The sequence below is a fragment of the Channa argus genome, chromosome 4 (assembly GCF_033026475.1).
Source record: "Channa argus isolate prfri chromosome 4, Channa argus male v1.0, whole genome shotgun sequence".
NCBI lineage: Eukaryota > Metazoa > Chordata > Actinopteri > Anabantiformes > Channidae > Channa > Channa argus.
This window is the reverse complement of record NC_090200.1, coordinates 27,602,250-27,621,580: the sequence shown is the minus strand read 5'-3', so window position 1 is coordinate 27,621,580 and position 19,331 is coordinate 27,602,250. Positions and strand designations below refer to the sequence as shown.

The 19,331-nt window shown below is 37.8% G+C and overlaps 2 protein-coding genes across 4 annotated transcripts; both read right to left on the bottom strand.

Moving 5' to 3' along the window:
- Nucleotides 1–8: 8 nt before the first annotated feature.
- On the bottom strand, nucleotides 9–7,433 carry zgc:56622 (uncharacterized protein LOC326033 homolog). 2 transcript variants are annotated; one of them, XM_067501730.1, is made up of 10 exons: nucleotides 7,111–7,433; nucleotides 6,214–6,390; nucleotides 5,832–5,948; nucleotides 5,408–5,485; nucleotides 5,010–5,126; nucleotides 3,198–3,310; nucleotides 1,716–1,803; nucleotides 1,562–1,645; nucleotides 554–636; nucleotides 9–379 (listed from the first exon to the last, which is right to left on the bottom strand). In XM_067501730.1, exons 1-10 carry the CDS (start codon nucleotides 7,189–7,191, stop codon nucleotides 355–357), a joined length of 963 nt encoding a protein of 320 aa, XP_067357831.1. In that variant the 5' UTR covers nucleotides 7,192–7,433; the 3' UTR covers nucleotides 9–354. The 2 variants fall into 2 exon arrangements, with proteins under 2 accessions (XP_067357831.1, XP_067357830.1); XM_067501729.1 differs by having other exon boundaries at nucleotides 9–414; nucleotides 7,111–7,428.
- Nucleotides 7,434–10,919: 3,486 nt separating this feature from the next.
- tat (tyrosine aminotransferase) lies at nucleotides 10,920–19,331 on the bottom strand. Of its 2 annotated transcripts, XM_067502276.1 has the most exons (13): nucleotides 19,173–19,331; nucleotides 18,209–18,504; nucleotides 17,322–17,426; nucleotides 17,018–17,085; nucleotides 16,645–16,803; nucleotides 16,018–16,065; nucleotides 15,499–15,637; nucleotides 15,334–15,386; nucleotides 12,703–12,855; nucleotides 12,473–12,601; nucleotides 12,041–12,124; nucleotides 11,783–11,881; nucleotides 10,920–11,661 (listed from the first exon to the last, which is right to left on the bottom strand). In XM_067502276.1, exons 2-13 carry the CDS (start codon nucleotides 18,495–18,497, stop codon nucleotides 11,521–11,523), a joined length of 1,467 nt encoding a protein of 488 aa, XP_067358377.1. In that variant the 5' UTR covers nucleotides 18,498–18,504; nucleotides 19,173–19,331; the 3' UTR covers nucleotides 10,920–11,520. The 2 variants fall into 2 exon arrangements, with proteins under 2 accessions (XP_067358377.1, XP_067358378.1); XM_067502277.1 differs by lacking the exon at nucleotides 16,018–16,065.

The window sequence follows — 19,331 nt, the reverse complement described above, 5'->3', positions numbered from 1 at the left end:
CAAGTTACTAAAAGTCAATTGTTTTTATTTATACACGAATGCAGGTATATTTTCATGGTCGATTAGCCAATACTTACCTGAACACACTGATACACTTTTATTTGAAATTAATTGTCAGTAGATTATGTAAACAAACATACATTTTTTTATTCACTGGAAAAAGTAAACATCTCAGTTTTCTGCAAAAATAGAAACAAGCATGAGAATGCCCTCATAGAATCATTAGATTCCTTTTTGCCACCTGTCTCCACATTTGATTTCACCTTCACATTTCATCCTTCTCAGCCACATGAATTAAACAATGGGACACGGTGGGTAGACTGCATGAACTGTAGTTGGTCCGAGTCTTGATCTTTATGGTGTCCACTCTCCAGGCAGCCTTATACAAACGGGTAGTACGGATGAGATTTAGTTCTGAGAAATGGAACAACAGACAGTGGAAAATGCAGCAGGTCCACCTTTGAATTGCATTAACATGAACAAAAGGTGCTATATAAATAAAGTTTAAATGATTGATTGATTAGAAGACTACAACAGCTGTGTGTTGACTTACTCTTCAAGCACGCAGGCCTTCCACCCTCGGTCCAGCCCTCTCAGTGCTTGAATGTCTTCTTCAGTCAGACTGAAGTCAAAAATCTGAACAATATCCAACCAGAAGGTCATTTCACAGGGAATTATTTTGGTTGCTTTTAGATTTAAAAAATCATAGACAATTGTGTTAGTGTGTTATCTGCCATAGTGTTATACTATGTCAGATGCCCGCCCTGCCACTACCCTCCCATTTTATGTCCGGGATCGGGCCCTGCACCAAGGTCGCCCTTGGTGGCTAGGCGGGGCCACACCTGGTAGGGTGGGATTTAAACCCGCAGCCTTCTGTATCCATACCCAATGCTCTACCACTGAGCCTCTTTTAGAAATCCACTGCACATATATAAAACCAAGAGACCCACTATTGATACATTGGTGAGCTAATTTTCTTAATCTTTCCAGAGCTTCGACCCTGCTGTGGAATTGCAAATTTCAATTACCTCAAAGGAACCTCCACCTCAGAGAACTTTAGTTCCAAGAAAAGAAAAGTACAAGGAACTTTCTGGTGGCAACAGGATTTTAGACTCCAGCCAACAGGTCGATTCTGGGGTGGAGGTGAGCTTTTAAATGCAATATGAAAACCAGCACTATGATGAATCCTAACGACTTTGGTGATCTTGCAACTGGTGTCACCATGAGGCAATTTGTTTTTTGAGAAATTTTGCCACAAACTGCCTAATCGGTTACCATGACAATTATAACTAGACGAACTGAAATCTGTCTAATAATTAGTGTCTTGATCAGGTCCCAAGTTGAACTGCACAAAACTTAGGTTCAGTGCCAAATACATAAATGGCCTCAAGACAGTGAACATGGTGGTGCTGACTGATTATTGACAAATCCTGATTTAGGAACAGGCATTTAGGAAACTATTTCATGACTAATAAATGCACACACACTACACCATAATCACTAAAATCTCAGAATGAGCATTGTATTACTGTAGACATGGGGAACGTGGGGACATTTTTACCTTTGTGTTTTCAAGAATGTGATGAGGTTTGTCACTCTTAGGGATGACTGCAATACCCTGCTGCACATGGTACCTCAGCAATACCTGGGAGAATACCATTGTTACTGACAAAGTAATGCACACATACTATAGATATACAGACAGTCTCACTGACCTGTGCTGGGCTGCGTCTATGCTTCTTGGCCACATCTGCAACGACTGGGTCCTCCAGGAGCTTATGTGGATCTGTGTCTCCTCTGAATCTAAGACATTTTATTTAAAGAAATAATTTGCCCCGAGGAATAGAGCATGTCTTAGGATCCACGTCTGTGTATACTTTGATCAACTGCGAGGTTTTAAAGTTTACTCAAGGTCAGGCCTGAGAAGCAGAATTTGAGGTGAGAATTATCTGTAGACAGTGTTGCTTTAAGTGCAGTGCTCGGTTGCACGATAAAACATAAAATAATAAACTAAAAACAAATGACCCAAAGCAATGTGCAGGGAGGTGCAGGATTTAGGTTTTAGATAAAGCGACTCATCCCAAACCAATCACAACCACCTAATCACAACTTGGGGATCACTGCGGACACAGACTGATGGCAGCCGCGATAACCTTTCATATTAAAACTGCTAAATGACATTTCTCAGCCTGCTAGGTACATTTTAGTAGTCAAAGGTCAATGTCACTGTGACCTCAAGTTTGTTCCACTCTCTTTAAAGTAGATTAATATCTCAGGAACACACCTAGGGAGAAGTTAATAAGATGTGGTACCGATTTACACTTGTGGATGAACTGATTAGAATAAAAGTTTGACAGACATGTATGTAAACAGCCGCTTGATTGGTGGGTGGAGTTTGTGATTTCCTGCCAGGGAGCTACACATTTAATGTCAGTTATATTGGCACTGATTCAATTCATTCTGTCCATTTGATTATGATGTAGTTAATGTATTAAAAGCTGCAAAATGCAACTTATAAAACTAGTATAGTATAAAACTAACTGTAGCATGAGACTAGAAATCAATCCACCCGGGGGTTTTACTTTCTCTGGTTAGAAGGACGAGCCTCCATCCAAAACGTTTAGAAGAGTCTGTGTCTGTCACCTCTGCACATCAAGATAAGCTATAAAGCATATCTAAAAAAGTGTTACAGTAAGAAAAGTTATATACTGTAGCATAAATGGGGTTGGTATATGACATAAATGAAATAAAAGCAGATGGAAAACTACAGCCTGTACTACTGCTCAGCCACTTATTGTGTTGTTTTTATACATTTTGTAAAAAAACAAATTGTTGGCTACTTCCACTAACTCGTTTGGATGAGTAATTCTGCTCTGATGTTTGGAAATTTCAGGTTTTTTTGGCTCTTCTGCTGTGTTGATTTACCCATTGGGTTTTGCGTTCAGTGTTAATTTAGTGTCTAATTTCTCTGAAGTAATGCGATGGTGAGAAAGAGTTATATATAGGATGACAGGTAGCAATCTTTAATACTGGGAGATAACTGTGAAGTATGAACTAAAACAAACTGGATCTACAATGTGTACTCTAAAAGTCAGAAGATGACCTCTGAGCTGGATCAAACCTTGCTGATGTCATCCAAACCATCTGAGTGCTTGCTTTATTGTGATCAGTGGAGTGTGTAGTGCTGTGTGTCTTACAGCTCTGGAGGTCTTGCAGGTGAACCGAAAGGGCTGTAAGCAGTCAGTGCAATGTTTTTGGATTTGCAGAACTCTATCATCTCTGTCTGCACCAGGTAAGGATGTAGCTCCACCTAGGAACGATAGACAGAAAAGGTCATCTCTGGGAGCTTGGTGAGTTACTGAACTTGCAGCAGTGTGCTTCCATGAAGTTCTTACCAAAAACATTGTACATAAAGAATAGCCTGTATGTAGTTTCTGTGGTGGAAGAGAGGCTTTTTATAATTCTATGATAATGCTGTGTTGTGTATTTGACTATGACTAAGCTCGAGGTTATAGATAATAGTTATTCCTGACATTATATACATTTCATTATATTACCTCAGCTTATATCAGGCAAAACATTATCTAGATGGGAGGAAGAGTTGCAATTGTTGACTGTTGGCGTCAGTATGGGACCATGAAGCAGGATGCATAACTCTAGTCTCTGTGTCCCTGTGATAGACTGGCAACTTGTCCATGCCGTACATTGAAACAGAGAGGAGGCAGAAGGGGCAATTAACCCCATAGTATCAACAAATACTGCAAAAGTTTTCTCTTAAATTACCTCCAAAGGGAAGCAATTGTTTTTTCACATTTAATGTGATTAGATGGTTGTTGCCTGTTTACCTGACATGTTTATCTGTCTGTTCTCTGCTGATTGGGCAAATTGAAAGCATCAGGTCCCCTTTAGATTTTTTGGCATCCACTTTTGATTCCAGGATGGATAGATCTCAAAATATAAATTCAGTACCAAACAATGACTTTGAACTTGATGAAGTTGAATGTGCCACTGAGTATGATACCATTACATTATTAGTGATATTCATTGCAGTGACATAAAAGTGACACCAGTCGATCACTTGTGTGATGTTTCATGATGTCTTTGATAAATTGCTAGTTAAATATTACCTTTTCAGATGTTACTATGATATTTCAAGATACCACCCAATTCTATATGATGCCAGCTGTCCACTCCCTCATTTACTTCTCTGTCTGTATGTGTAGTTTTAGATGCTCTTGTTATTTCAAATGCGGCTTTTCCAGTCACGCCACCTGATGCTTCCCCCATTCATTACTCACCTGTTTCCTGTTACCAATAAACTTCCCAGCACAAATATCAGGCCACCTTGTCAGGTTTTCTGTCATGATTTACCAGCCATAACCTTTCAGCACTGCTGAGCTGTTTTTCTTGACTGCTTGTTTGTCTGTCTTTGACCTCCTGCTTGTTTTTGTGGACTTTGTCTTTGTGCCTTCTTTGCTTTTACCCTAGATAACATGACTGCCTGTTGCCAACCCCTGCCTGTTCTTTGAAATCTCCACATTTTTATTTTCACTTTTAGTTGCCTCACAAACCTCACGAGAGATGACCCTAAATGAACTTTTATTTTTGCCCTGTAATCCTCCGTCAAAGTCTTGTTTATTCTGAGTCAAGACAGTCAACACATAAAACTGTATCTAATTATATTACGTATTTATCATTTAGTGTCATTGTCTCATACTATGAAGGAGAACAAGCCCTTTTTAGCTAGAATTTCATATAATAAATTATTGCGATAGATTCTACTTTTATTCTTGTTGGTGCAACTACATTTCAGCCTTGCAGGCAAATAGATTCAACTATCCATTATAGCAAGTTCTTTATCTGCTTTCTGGTGTTTAAAACAGGTAAAACAAAAACTCACTGTTTACAAAAAATAAGATTTTTGAAGAACTATGACCATATAAGGAAAAAACTATTTAGAAAATCCAGAATTTTTCCTGCTCATGTCATTAAATGAGCTAAAAATGTACCTGATTGACAGCAGGGGGAACTCTGCACAGAGCGAGAAGTCTCTCCAGCTGCAGGATGTTAAAGTTGGACACACCAATGCTCTTCACCTTCCCTGAAGCCTGCAGGGATTCCATCACCTGCAGACAACAACAGGCAGAGAAAGTGACTCTAGTATCTTTTTCCTATTCTAGGTGAATTTATACAATATCTGTGTACATTTGTGTAATTTGAATTTCCCAGATACCACTATACAGTAATGTTTTATTATATATTTTGGATTTTATTTTTATTATTGTTATTTCTTTTTAGAATTATTTTTTTAAATAATTTTTTAATGTCAGGCTAATGTGTATATATATAATGATATAATGTACATTTGATAAGCAGGAAGACAAACACGAAGTCCATGTGTTCTTACCCTCCATACATCCACATAATCAACATCAGAGGTCAGTATCTTGCCATCTTTCCTTGGGAAAAGCTCATCACCTATTTTCTATGGACAAATATAAACGGAATAGTTAAACAAATGCTTGTGAACAAAGATATTACATCTCTACTTAGCAACAAATATGTAGGGGTGTTTTTGAACAGGTGTCTCTCAGCTTTTAGCTTATTGTTTTGTTTCTCTGGCCTTCATACAGCCTGTGTTGTCGACTCTTTCTAAAGACACTTGTTCATTTGGACTCAAGGATAAAATGGTTTTGGTGGTCAAAAGTCAGGGGTCAAGCTCATTCGGACATAATGTCTGGCCCACTCTCATCTAGTCTATACGTACCTAGTCCATACTATACAATTCACATTTAACAGCACATTTATTTAGATTGGATGTTATGCTCAACCTGTAGGCCAACAGGGAAATGCACAAGGTAAAGATCCAGGTAGTCCAGCTGCAAATCCTTCATGGACTTGTTCAGGCACACAGGGATGTCATCTGGGGAATAATGGGTACACCACAGCTGCAAATACATAAATCGCAAAATAAAATACCATGTACAGTTTAGTGTGTGGGGCAGCATATATAATATAATATAATAATATAATATATTATGGATAATTGATTAACTAGCAGATTATTTGAATAAATCAAAAATAAACAAAGAACCTAGTACTTTTCCACAGGCAGCTGTTTCTTACTTAGTGTATAAAATGTTTAAAGTCAGTAAGATGTAAGTCCCCTCCAGTGTTGCATCTGCTGTAACACCAGTTCTCTTCAGCACCCACCTTACTGACAATAAACATATCCTGGCGTTTGATGATGCCTTGCTTCATCTTGGAGCACAGAGCCTTCCCAACATCAACCTCATTGTTGTAGCTGTAGGCGGTGTCTATGTGGCGGTAGCCAGCAGCAATTGCCGTCTCTACTGCGCCCTGGACTGACGCGTGGGGCAGAGGGGAGGGCTGCAACAAATACAACAGTTTAGAAGCTTCTCTTTATGATCTTCCTTTAGAGACTTTAGAGGTGCTTGTAGACAGAACTTGTGCCAAGAAAATGTATCAATTGCTTCAGAGACATGTTGGACTATTGCAATAATATCAAGATTAACTACTTGAAAAGTTCAGCTTTAATATCCCTGCAGTGAAATTGCTGACACAGCACAAAAGCAATCGAACGCCACGTAACGACGTGCAATAAATAGCATAGAAACATATGCACATCATCCAAAAACACAACACAGTTAAATCATTGTAACCAGTTTGTTTTAATCCCATTACATAAACGTAAAATTAATATATTTTGATTTCAAGTGAAGTTACGTGCTAAAACTCTGTGTTATCCAAAGAATTTACGTTTGTTTCAATGGATTAGCACCAGTGAAGTTTAGAAATTCATAAACAGAAAATCAGACCTCTCTAACTCTGCAAGACAGAAAAATGGGCTAATTTCAGAAACTATTAATCAAACTGTGGTTTTATGGGCTGTTTCTTATAGTCTCTGGCCATTTGACCTGGAGTAGGATATATACTGTATGTGATAACATGGGTTAATTATTAAGTATTTTCAAATGCCTCTTTAGGCAGATTTCATTCAGTAAATACTTATGCTTTTTTAGAATATTGCTCCTGCAAACATCATACAAGAAAACAATTTAATAATGTAAGAATGAGTATTGAGGCTACCTTCCATGTCCCTAGACCCAAAACTGGCATGTGGGTCCCGTCATTCAGTTGTATTGTCCTGGCCACCTGTGAATCATCCATAGAGTATATTCAAAAGCAGGCAGATAAAAACTAAAAGTGAGGAGCTTGATACAGACTTGTACTCTGTCAGAGCTTCCTCTTTTTCCTCTCAAACTGAAGTTGCTGAGTCAATGTCCTTCCTTTTTCTATGCTGACTTTGCTTCGCTCTATCATGTGTTCTCCTTTTTCTTCCCTTCTCACTATTTCTTTCTCTCTCCCCCTCTGCCTTATCAGTCCAGTGGTTAATTATTGGACAATGCACAGGTACTTCACAACCATGAAGTACTATATTTATGTGTATACTCAGTAAGTGAGGAGAAGCATATGTTGCAAAGGTCACTCTTCTGAGAACACACACACAAATTTGCTGTAATTTGTTCATTTCAACATTAGATGGTGATATTGTCTTACATGTTTGATATTGTCTAGATTGTGTGACTACAGCTGCTGTACATGTGTAAGAAGAAGAATATGCTTTATTGTATCCAGTGACAGACTTACTAGCCTAAAATATAATTAAATATATATCAAATATTTGGTCTATTCAAGTTTTGCACTGTAGCAACTGTATTCAATATCTCTACACAGTGACCATTCATTGGATGATAGATTATAGTTTGTTATTTTAGGATTTTTCTCAAACTCTGTCTTCTTGCCAGAAGTATGGTGGCCTTAAAGAGGTCATAGTATGCATAATTGTAGGGCTTATACTTTATTCAGGTGCTACTAAAATAAAATGTTATGGTTTTAAATTCAAAATTGCTTGTTTATTTTATTATAGCTCTTTAGGGAACGATTTATCTACTCTAGTGAGTGAAATTATTTGTGTCAGCTCCTGTATCTTTAAGGCCACTTGTGATTGGCCAGTCTGTGGAAGTCTACCTGTTGATGTATTTAGTAGGCGTTGGAACCAGATTTGGAGACTCGTGTCACATGACTTGGACTTGCACATGCTGGACCGGAAGTTGAACCTTACAGTCTGTCAGCAAGACATACACAAAGACCCAGTCTTTAAACTCTGATAGACAAAACTAATCCAAAATCCCCCCCCCCCCAAAAAAAATGATTAAAAATGCCACAGCAGCACCAAGATTTCACTGCTGCTGTTAACAATAATGAATTTTTCTCATCAACCATAAGTTGGGGTTCAGTGTCTTGCTCAAGGACACTTTGACATATGACTGCAGGAGCTGGGGATTAAACCAACAACTGTGGCATTGGTGGATGACCACTCTACCTTCCTGGTCCACATCTGAAGGCAAAATCAATAAGTGATTCAAAACTAGTTAAAGACTTTCTAAAAAAACTATCAAATCCCCTATTTTGGTCACACCTAATAGTTATTTTATTTTTCAGTGGACTACTCTTCTTGTGAATGTGATACCTCAGAGAATGCAATATGGTAATTTCTTCAAACTTGGCATGACAATCCAAAGCAAGAAAAAACTGATTCGATGTTGTGGGTCAAAGGTCAAAGGTCAAAGTTATTTTGACTTTTCATCTGTTCCTTTCACCAATCTAGTTCTTGTGAATGCAATAATGCGGTATTCTTCTTTTCCTTTTGGCAGCTCCCTTTCAGGGTTCACCACAGCAAATCATGTACTTCTCCATTAGCATCCTCAAAGCAAACACTGCATCTGGTGTATTCTTTCTAGGTTGTAATGCCTTCAAAGAATTTCTGCATGATTAACACAAACATCCAACAGGACTCAAGACTCGATTTCGGGGGTTCAAAGATGAAGGTCATGCCTTCCATTCTTTTGAATGCTTTATCTAAGGAGTGGCTTGAGGAAATGTCTCAATCATCTGGTTAGGTGCTAGGATTAACTCATTCGTTTTTGTTTCTCAGCGGTCAAAGGTTTAGCTCACTGTGGCCCTAACCTTTTTTTTATTTTTGTGTACAGACACACAAAGTTAATATTTATTAAATTTCTAGGTCCTATTGATTTTACAATGTAGCAAATACATGAATACAGCTGTTTAATTGATATCTAAATTGCTGAAATTTGTAAATTTCTTGTTGGGATGAATAAAGTAAACTATCTATCTATCTATCTATCAATTTGAAGAGAAAAAGATGCACAGCTATGGTTTGGTTGCTACGCTTTATTCTCGTGTGAGAATGTTCAATTCAGTGTTGAATGTGAAGCAACAAACTCCCCCAGGACCCAAAAACCTAAAATTCATTGTATGTCATTTGGTTTGTGGTAATAAAGTTGATGAAAATATGTATGAGAATATGGACAGCTAAATTAAATGAAATGACTTGGAGCATTAATGTGGCAACCAGTTAGAAGTCTTTTGGGGAGGCGCTTTATCAAAAAGTACAGTAACCAAATAACCAAAAATATGTGGGAATAGGGTTCCACAGCTCTTTCTTTTACCCTGGTGTCCATACTTTTTCAATTTAAAACACTGAAACTGTTCTTTTTCTTAATCATTGCAGACATCCATATATCCATCTGTCCTCTATGTGGCCTGATCCCAGCTAGACAGGATAGGTTCAAGAACATTTTTTTATATCTAGCATGAATAAGAAGAGAAGATTACAGTAAACAAAACCTGTGTCAGAGTTCCATAACATCTGGAGTTCAGATGTTTCAAGACAAACTTTAAATACATTCTTGTAATATTTGATTTAGGGGATGTGTTTCTTATTATTGTTTATTATTTAAATATTTTATTTATAAATGTGACATTTATAGAAAGGTGGCTGGTGACCTGTCCAGAGTGTAGCCTGGCTATGATAGCTTGGATACGCTACAGCACCCCGTGACCCTACACAGGATAAGTAGTTACAGATACTGGAGAAATTGATTTATCTTCAGGCTGTAATACTAGGGGTCTCAAGGAATTTTAACCATGATGTTATATAACTGTCAGTCTTTAGCCAAACCAGAGGCTTTGTACTCAGACACAGAGGCCTTAATGCTTCGAAGTAAATACTAATGTCAGCATTGAACATCATAACGACATATTGTAGCATAACAACAGCTATGTGCTAGTATATTATACTTAGTCTTGCAAACAAAGCATATCTGAGACCAATGGGAATAGCATTTTGGCCAATTAAGGTTATACAAGACTGCTAAAGTTATTGTGTTTGCTTCTGAGGAAGCTCCACCGAACACCAATCTACTAATCCGCTAACATCAACTGTATGGTATGTTACAGAAATGTTAAGGAGGTGTACAATTATTGATTGCAGATATCTACTTGCAATATTTGTGTAATACTTATGTAACCACGTACTCAATAGCAGCTGTTAAGTATCTGGGCTTTAGGGAATATGAACATCTGTGCAAAATGTCCTTGTAATACAGGTAATATTGTAACTTTGCTTGAATTAACTTTCTGCCCCCCAAAAATACAATTTGTTGTCTAAGTGCATTGACATTGTACAGTTTGTGATTAGGCTTGTGTTATACTGTAACGTTTAAGTGTGGAGGAATTAAATACTCTGCAAAAAGCAGAAGAAAATAAATCATGTGTTTAAAGATGGACAGCATCATAGGTTGCACTGTAAAACTGTATAACCCGCTGAAGAAAATGTATCAAAATTATTTGGGGCTATGAAACCATTGTCATGGTTCGATGTTTAAAGAAACATTTTTTGATATTATGTTTAAGGTCTAACCCAATTGTACACATTATCTAACGTTATTCAATATTCAGTTTTACTCTTCGAAAGCTAAATGTGTAGGTAACAACTCAATTGTCTTTCTTACATAAATCAAAACAAAACAAAATTATAAATTGTCTGTAAAATACATTTATAATTGATTCAATAAGACACATAATTAACACAACAAATAATAAACAGAGACAGCTGTGATAAGGAGCATGCCTGTGCAGTCCAAGACATTACATTGTGTACATTTTCTATAGCATAAGCAAATAATGCAGATTATCAATACATCATGTTAATAAAAATGACTTCAAATACTCTTTACCTGCAGGAATAAAGAACAGGCAAAAAGTATCAAAATGTCGTAGCAAAGGAGCCGGCTATTTTGTGCAGTCTATAATCAAACGTGTTACATTACACACAAAATGTTACACAAATTATACTATACAAATACACAAAAATAAGTAAAATAAGTTTCCTGTATAAAATATAAATATTAGGAAATGTTCATTTCGTATAGTTTTCATCAAAAATTACACCATCAGCCATCGGACCATCAGATATGGTGTCACAGTCATGAGAGTATTATTGCAGTGTTGGTATCAGATTGCTTTATCTCTAACTTACTTATATGGTGGAAAATTTCAAAGCTGATTCCAGCTCTGTATATGTGACTCGAGGACAGGTCCTTTATCTTCTTCAACACTGTCAGCTCTGCTCCATCACTGGTCCAAGTCATTGCTGTCACTGCTGCGGGGCCGGTAGTGGCGCTGACAAAACTCCCCGATTCGACCACAAGCCTCCACCATCATCTCCTCCGGCACCGTCACCACAATGCGGAAATAGTTTGGATATTCAAATGCCTGGGAAACATTAGAACATGGATACACTTAGGCATTACAGTGATTGCATGTTTTGCAACTTTGCACAGGAAGATGCAGCCATGAATGACGAGCCATGAGAGGAAAAGAGGTGGTGTCTTACAGAGGCAGGCAGACAGAACACAGACTGCTCAGTCACCAGCCGTTCAGTAAAGTCCACATCGTTCTCGAAATCTGGAAAGTGATTCATTTCAATCCCCACCTGGAAAAAGGTGCACACACAAAAAAAGATTCAATTTCCATTCAAATGTCACATTTATTTAAAAATCCAGTGACAAATGCATTCAAATATATTGATAGATGGGATCAAATGTGCATTTGTTTATGTTCAAAATAAACCACACACACTGATAGTACTGACCATGAGGTACATGGCTCCTGAGGGCATTACAGGATTCAGGCCAGGGACAATGGACAGCTCATTGAAACAAATCTCTGAGTTGGACTGACAGAAAAAAAAAATCAAAAATTTAAACCATCCAATCAGTCTCATTTGGTAACAAGTGTAGAAATTTACAGAAAGTTATATGGCTCTAATTAATTTATTGTTGGCAATTGGTCGAAATAACATTGCTTTGGCAAGTCGATTACATTTAGTCATATAGTGTTTTTTTTCTTCCACCTTCTCCATCACATTGGAAATTTTTAGTGAAACAGAACAAAACATATGCAGGTAAACAAGCCACAAATCCCAACCAGACATAATTTTAAAGATAGTGATATAATTTTAAATATAAATAAAATGTACATCCCAGTAAATATTTGGAGATGGTCAGAAGATTCATCTGTTTACCTTCAGGAAGCTGATGGTGTTGTTGTAGAAGCTTTGAGGTGTGTTATTGAGGATGCTCTCCAGTGCACCCTGGACAATGGTGCAGGCTCCCAGAATACGTTGGCTCAATTTCACCAGACCCTGTCTGATCTGAAGATCAGTATCAGTATCAGTATCAGTCAGGTACAAATAACAGTTGCGTAACGTTTTTTGTGGGTTTTAATTTAAGAATACAAGAAATAACACAGTACCTGGGATCCAAATATTTCATTTCTGTCATGGATGAGGATCCAGCCCATTCTCCAACCAGGGACCAGCCAGCGTTTGGCCAAGCCACCACAGGAAAGGATGGGAACGTCACTGCTGAGCGATGCCATGGAAGGACAATCACATCCTGGGAAAACCTAAAGACAGGAGCAGGAAAAAAATTAAACCTGTTTACATTGAAAAATCCTTGATGGTCATGTGTGACAATGTGGGAAGATATTTGCCTGATGCCACTGCAGTTTTATTGAGCTCAGGTTGAACTTATATTTGAAGAAAGGACATTTGAATTAATATTAAAGCCACTCCAATTGGCAACGTAAAGTTAAGCTTTCCAGCTGTCTTGTGAATATAAATATCAAATATCAAATAACTTTAAGCAGTTAAAGAGAGCATTTAGTGATTTTCATGACCTGCTGTATTCTGTAAAGTTAGGTGTTTGTTTACAGGGAGCAGAAACTAATCATTTCGCTGAGTTGACAAGAAGAGCTGTTGCAGAAAAAATAGTTCTAAGATTTTTTTTTAAGAAGAACAGATAACCTTATTACAAAAGACCCCCTAAATAAAATACTTAATTTATGCATAATATGGCCTCTTCAAAGACGCATCAATTGTTTGCAGGCATCTCTTTTAGGTCTGTTTTCTACCAACTCCAGAAGAAATTGTCTGCCTCCTTATCTGCTAAACAGGTCTCATGAAAAAATGTAATGAAAGTATAATCATTTTTTAAAAGCACAGATATCAATTTGGCTTTTATTTAATTATATAACATTTTGTTTAGTGAAACCTAGGGAAGCCTAAGAAGAGAAAAGAAGAAAAGCGTAAGAAGAGTACAGAGTGGAGGGGGCTGATGGTACAGAAACAGCTGTTCTCCATCCACAGAAAGCTGTCTCTCATTAAAGCCATTCGATATCTTGGAGGCTGAGCTGGGAGCGGCCCTGCATCCAATTGGCCCGATTGCTATAAATGATATAACAGCAACGTTTAATTTTGATGTTTGAAATGTGCCTCAAAATGACATGAAAAAACTTGGCAATTTAAAGCAGTTTTGGACTCCCTTGCACTTCCCCTTCTCTGAAATACGATTATGTCAGAGTAAGATTAAAACATGAAATAAACAAACAACGTTAATGGAGTACTTTAATTCAATGTGCATTAGCTAAGAACTTATACAAGTGTTTGAAAAACTTGATTCTTTAAGGTTATTATGTTAATTACTTTACAGCTCATATGTATACATCTGCACAAAGGAGCTGTGCAGTGTGTGTTAAAAAACTGAATTTACTGCTAAGAGTTTAGACGGGGGGATAGCGGCCCACAGACATGGGCCCCGCTTGACTGGTACAGTTCACAGACATCCTGGGCTCTCTACATACTAATAAACACAAGGCCCCCACCACTACATCCCCAAACCCAGCTTTCTCCCAGCCCTCTCATTTCTCCACCATTTCTGTGGCTTCAAAACCGACAGCTGCATTAACTGCAAACACATGCAGACCCCAGAAAGTGCATAGTCATTGTGGTCTGCTTGCATTCAAGCTCAAATGGTCAGATGGTGGTGATGAAGTGGAGTGTGGGAGGAGGGAATAGGGGGGTAAATGTACCCAACAACCCCGACTATAAATGTTTCCACTCACAACATCTCCTACAACAAATTGAGAAAGCACAGATGCAAACATTTACATATGGGTGCAAAAGTTTATTTTGAAAAGGCTAAAACAAAGAATATTTTCATCAAGAAAATATTTAATGCATATTCATGTATTGAAATATTTTTTTTTTATTAATCTATCAAGGGGGATACAAACTCTTGCACCATTGTCATTTTATTATTTTATATTATTTCATCTTTTTTAAAAGAACATTTATGTTACTTCTGATGATGAAACAACATTTATACCTGCTAAATGTGCATTATGATCAGGGTATGCAACAATAATTCAACACAGCATAACATCAACCTCACATTCTCTATCAGTACAACATCCTCCCTGTACTTTCATGCTTCCTCTCTAGTGTGAACTGAAAGAGGCCACACCTTCTCATCATTACCTCAACAGAAGCTGCCGGAGGCTTTAAGCCTGATGCTTTAAACTATATTATGCTGCCTTGTAGCAGAGGCAGACCTACAGACAGTCAAGGGAAGGCAGCTGCCTCAAAAAAATCTCATCTTTTGTACCTATCACCTCATTAGAATGGCAGCTAAGTGGAAAAATACTAGACCACTGGTCAAGACAAACTCAAACCTTATCTCTACTTTTTTTATTGAGCTGCACATCTATCCTGCCCTCTGTTTGTATATCTGTGTACATGTTTGCATGACCTTCAACCAGTCCAAACTTTTCAAGGCTGACATCAAGGCCAGGGTTTTTGATTGACTTTCCTAAAATGAAATGGACTTGCATCCAGGTCTCATTCACAGCACACGGCCCCTTAATCCCCCCATGTGCTGATGTGCGGTTGTACCCTCGCCCTCCAGAGCCAGGGCTAATACCATCAAATGAAACGCAACCTCTGCTGCCACTGCGGTGAAAAATGTGCCATGCTGGTGTTACACAGGGCCAAGCCCCACCTTCCAACCTGCACTGAGATGTGACTTGTGTTGCAGCTATACTCACCATATCACTGTAGATTTCATCTGCCAGTATTGGAACGCAGTGTCTGGAGGCAACTGAGAAAACAAAGGTTATTTCAGTGGGGTGAGATCTGTTTGCTTCTGACTTCAGATGTGATGCCAGTTACAAGCTCACGTATAACCAGAGTGCTGCAGTGCAGCAACTAACCTTTGAGGATCTTCTGTATGTGTTCCTTGCTGAAGACAGAGCCACATGGGTTGGATGGATTGGTAACAATCACACAGGATGTCTTCTCATCAATCAGGCTCTCCATTTGCTGCAAGTCGATCTCCCATAACTTCTCTGGCTGCAAATCAAACTCAAATGTTAGTCCCAGGCACCTACAGTATATTGAGCTTAAAAATCCAGTCTGACGATGTTAAGACAAAGTTACTGCTGTAAACATGAGTCAGACACCTCATATGTGTTGAGGTGTTAGCGTTTACAAGGGAGGTAAAAGGGGCCTGGGCACAGATAGTACAAACGCTTCCACTCCTCTTGCAGTATATCTGTCCTCCACTCTCATTTTATGAGTATTTTTTGGTCTTTTTTGTAATTGTTTTTATATTTTAAAACTATACTTTCAGTTCTTTAAGTCTGTGCCCTGTAGACCAATTCTTTGTTAAAAAGAAAACTTAGAAAATAATATTAAAGCCTGTTTCCACTACAGGGACTTTTTCTGGGTACCAGAAACCTGTTTCCTGTGGAAGACCCAGGGTAGGTGATTCCTACAAGCTGGGTAGAAATGACAAACATAAACATATTATTGGGGGGCAACATGTAGCAGCTGTAGAGAACATCGCAGTGTCACCTGCTATTTAGACACAGAAACAAGAAGGTTGTGGTGGTAGATGGGTCAGATCAGAGGATCAGAGGACCCTTCTGCAGGAGACTGGAGTTCAAATATAATTTTGCTTAGCTGTAACAATTCACATGACACAATTCACGTCACGAATCAGTGAAATTAAACAAAACAAAACAAAAAACAATTAACAACAGCTAACTTTTCCTTAGTTTCTTTAGCATCTAACGCTATAACAGAAGTGTAATGTCTTTGCACCCAACCACCAACCAAACTGTAATGTTTGCACACCTTCAATCCAGTGTTGACTGTGAGGGGAAAAATAATGTGAAACTGGCCACCAATTTGGTGTCGTAGTAGGAGATGGCATGTGCCATTTTGGTGCCAAGCACACACAGAACTATGATATCAACAGACACCAATATTGCCAGAGTAGTATTTTCCTTCTTGTTCCATTCTACTGTCCTACCTTTGTCTGTCCTACCCCCCCACAACCACCCACCTCCACTTACCAGCAGGTTGTAGAGTTTAACCTTGATGCCCATGGAGACAGCCAGAGTCTTATATAAGGAGAAGCCTGGGCATGGGACCAGAATATTGTCCCCAGGGTTACACAGGACACTGATAGCCAGTTCAATGGCCTGACTGCAGCCACTGGTCAAGATCACATCCTGGAAGGACAAACCAAAACCACAGATGTCTGTATCCATTCCACCATATGACTACAGTGTGTTACCCCATTATATGCTTATTTATCGTGATGATGCTGCATGTAATTGTCATTTTCTTACAAAGTGGTTACAAAGGTTTTCTATATTGTAAATTTGAAGAATATAAATAAAGAAGTGTGTCGGCAACGATGTAAGGTAAATGAGAAGTAAGAACCTCTGCAGCTATTGGAGCTTCAGGGCAGCTGTAGAAGTTGGCCACTGCCTGTCGGCTCTTCAGATAACCTGGGAGTGGACACAAATTTACAGTGTTAGACCCACAGATAGTTAAAAAAACTAATACTCCAATACTTAATATTTCCACTGTACATGCGCAAGCAAAGTAAGATTCAGGTGAACGTTGGACACTCAATTCAAGTTGAAGATGAAGATAAAGCCCATTACACTGCATCAAATCTACTGCACCACATATCTCTCCTTTCTCTACTACCTAAAAGTTGTTGTTGTTAGTTGTGACTCACCAACGGAAGGAGCGTAGCCGTTGTATTTTTGAGAGTCTATGGCAACTTTCATGGCCTGGAGCACCGCTTCATCTGTGGGCAGGTTTCCAAACACAGTGGGGTCTCCTGGGGAGTAGATGTGGCAGAAAAATTTTTTTTAACAAATTTAAAAAAGTCAAAATTCCTGTGGGCATGACAAACATAAGTCATAAAATCTAAAGCGCAGAGTTATGTAAGAAACTGTACATCTGTGGATGATCAAAAGCTGGCAGAGGTGTTGTAATATGTTTACATTCAGCTAAGTTCAAATACTGCATACAACCAGTACTATTATATAATTCATTTCATTTAGAAAGCAATTGGAAAATCTGAGTTTGGTGAAAAAGTTTTTATCTAATTATTTTGAAATGGCAAAATAGTAAAACAAAGATTTTTTTTTCATCCCAATATTATTTAATGCAGAGTTTGTACAAATGTTCCTTCATCAGAAATTAAAGTCCAATTTTAAATTAGTTTATCAAGGGGGATCCAAACATTTGCATTTATTATATAAAAAATTAAAAATTTCCTTTTTATTGTTTTACTATAACTTTTTATGTACTTCTTGACCATTTTTGTTACTTCTGTTGATGGCGGAACATTTGTAGCAGCAGTGTTTTGCATTTGTACCAACTCAATGTACATTAAATTATATGTTGATGAGAAAATTCTTTGTTTCTCTCTCTGTTTTCAAAAGACGGGGCTAAAAACTTTTTGCACCCAACTGTAGATGGTATTATTGTCGGTTGTCTAGTTAATGGAAAATTAATAAATATTAATGTAACATTGTGGATTGCGGTTCGAAAGTACAAATTGCCATCTTCAAATGTATTTACACCACCAGCTGCATCCTTCAGGGAGCCTCTCACCTATGGAAAGTGCAATCATAGGTTTCTCTGGGTTTGGGGTCAGCTTCATGCCATCCACTATGGCCCTGATGGGATTGAGTGTGTTGTTTGCCATCTCTGAGGGCTTTACGTCCCATCTCTGCCTACGGCTCTTGGCTTTGGCTGGAAACAAACTGAGGTGGTGGAAGCCATTGCCATTTACTCCATTGCCATTGACTCCGGTCCCATTTAGGCCTATAGCATTGACTGTAGGCTTTTTAGTGTGCACTCCATTCCCGTTCATCTTGACCAAGTAAGATTTGTTCTCCATCCTGAAACTGATGAGGATAATACAACAGTAAAAGGAATCATTTAATACCATATTTATTCAATTACTTATGAAGTTCAACCTCGAGGTGTGCCTTCCTTGATTATATCATTTCATAACATTATTCTCTTTTATTAAAATATTGTATTGTACTTTTTACACCACTACATTAATTTGACTGAACCTTTTGACCACATTATAAAATGTGGATGCAGCACTGCATAAAATTGTTACATTTAGGCCCCATATAAGCAGCTACATTAAAACGTTTTGTTACACCTTATATTATAATCCAATAACAGCCTAGAAAACATCAAAAAAATGTATACTATAGTATAATAATTACTTTAAGTATATTTGCATATCAATATATCTGTACTCTTGTTATTTTTACTTCAGGTGTTTCCTTGTGAGTGTTTTTTAATTTTTAGTGAAATATTAAAAATAATAATATTTATATGTTCAAAAATGTTCCTTTATTATGCTGATGTACAAACTTTCTCATCTCACTTATTATCATAATATCACAGATTTAGACTTTTTGTGCATATCCTAAATTGAGCTTTTTGGTTCCTTGAACACTGTCCTGCACTCGCAACATCCTAATTTATTCAGCCTGTTCTATTCTCCAGTTTAAATTATATAAGTAATAAGTAATAGGTCGGACTAATTACTTACCTTATTGGATATTCAACAAAAAATGTGTCCAAAAAGCAGCAGTGTTTGTTAGTTGCTCTGAGCTTACATCAAATAAGGAGTACCCAAAACTATAAGACCGGTTTTATAGCAAGATCCTCCGAAATGGGTGTCGGGCTCTTCACATATTTCCATTGGTGG

Coding starts and splice junctions, on each gene's coding strand:
- tat (XM_067502276.1), bottom strand. CDS start 18,497: ATGGAGAACAAATCTTACTTGGTCAAGATGAACGGGAATGGAGTGCAC. Junction 15,387..15,498: donor CATACAGAAGATCCTCAAAG/GTTAGTTGCTGC, acceptor TTGTTTTCTCAG/TTGCCTCCAGACACTGCGTT. Junction 11,882..12,040: donor CAGGAGCCATGTACCTCATG/GTCAGTACTATC, acceptor ACCTTTTTCCAG/GTGGGGATTGAAATGAATCA.
- zgc:56622 (XM_067501729.1), bottom strand. CDS start 7,191: ATGGATGATTCACAGGTGGCCAGGACAATACAACTGAATGACGGGACC. Junction 5,127..5,407: donor ATTATGTGGATGTATGGAGG/GTAAGAACACAT, acceptor TGTTGTCTGCAG/GTGATGGAATCCCTGCAGGC. Junction 637..1,561: donor ACATTCTTGAAAACACAAAG/GTAAAAATGTCC, acceptor GATATTGTTCAG/ATTTTTGACTTCAGTCTGAC.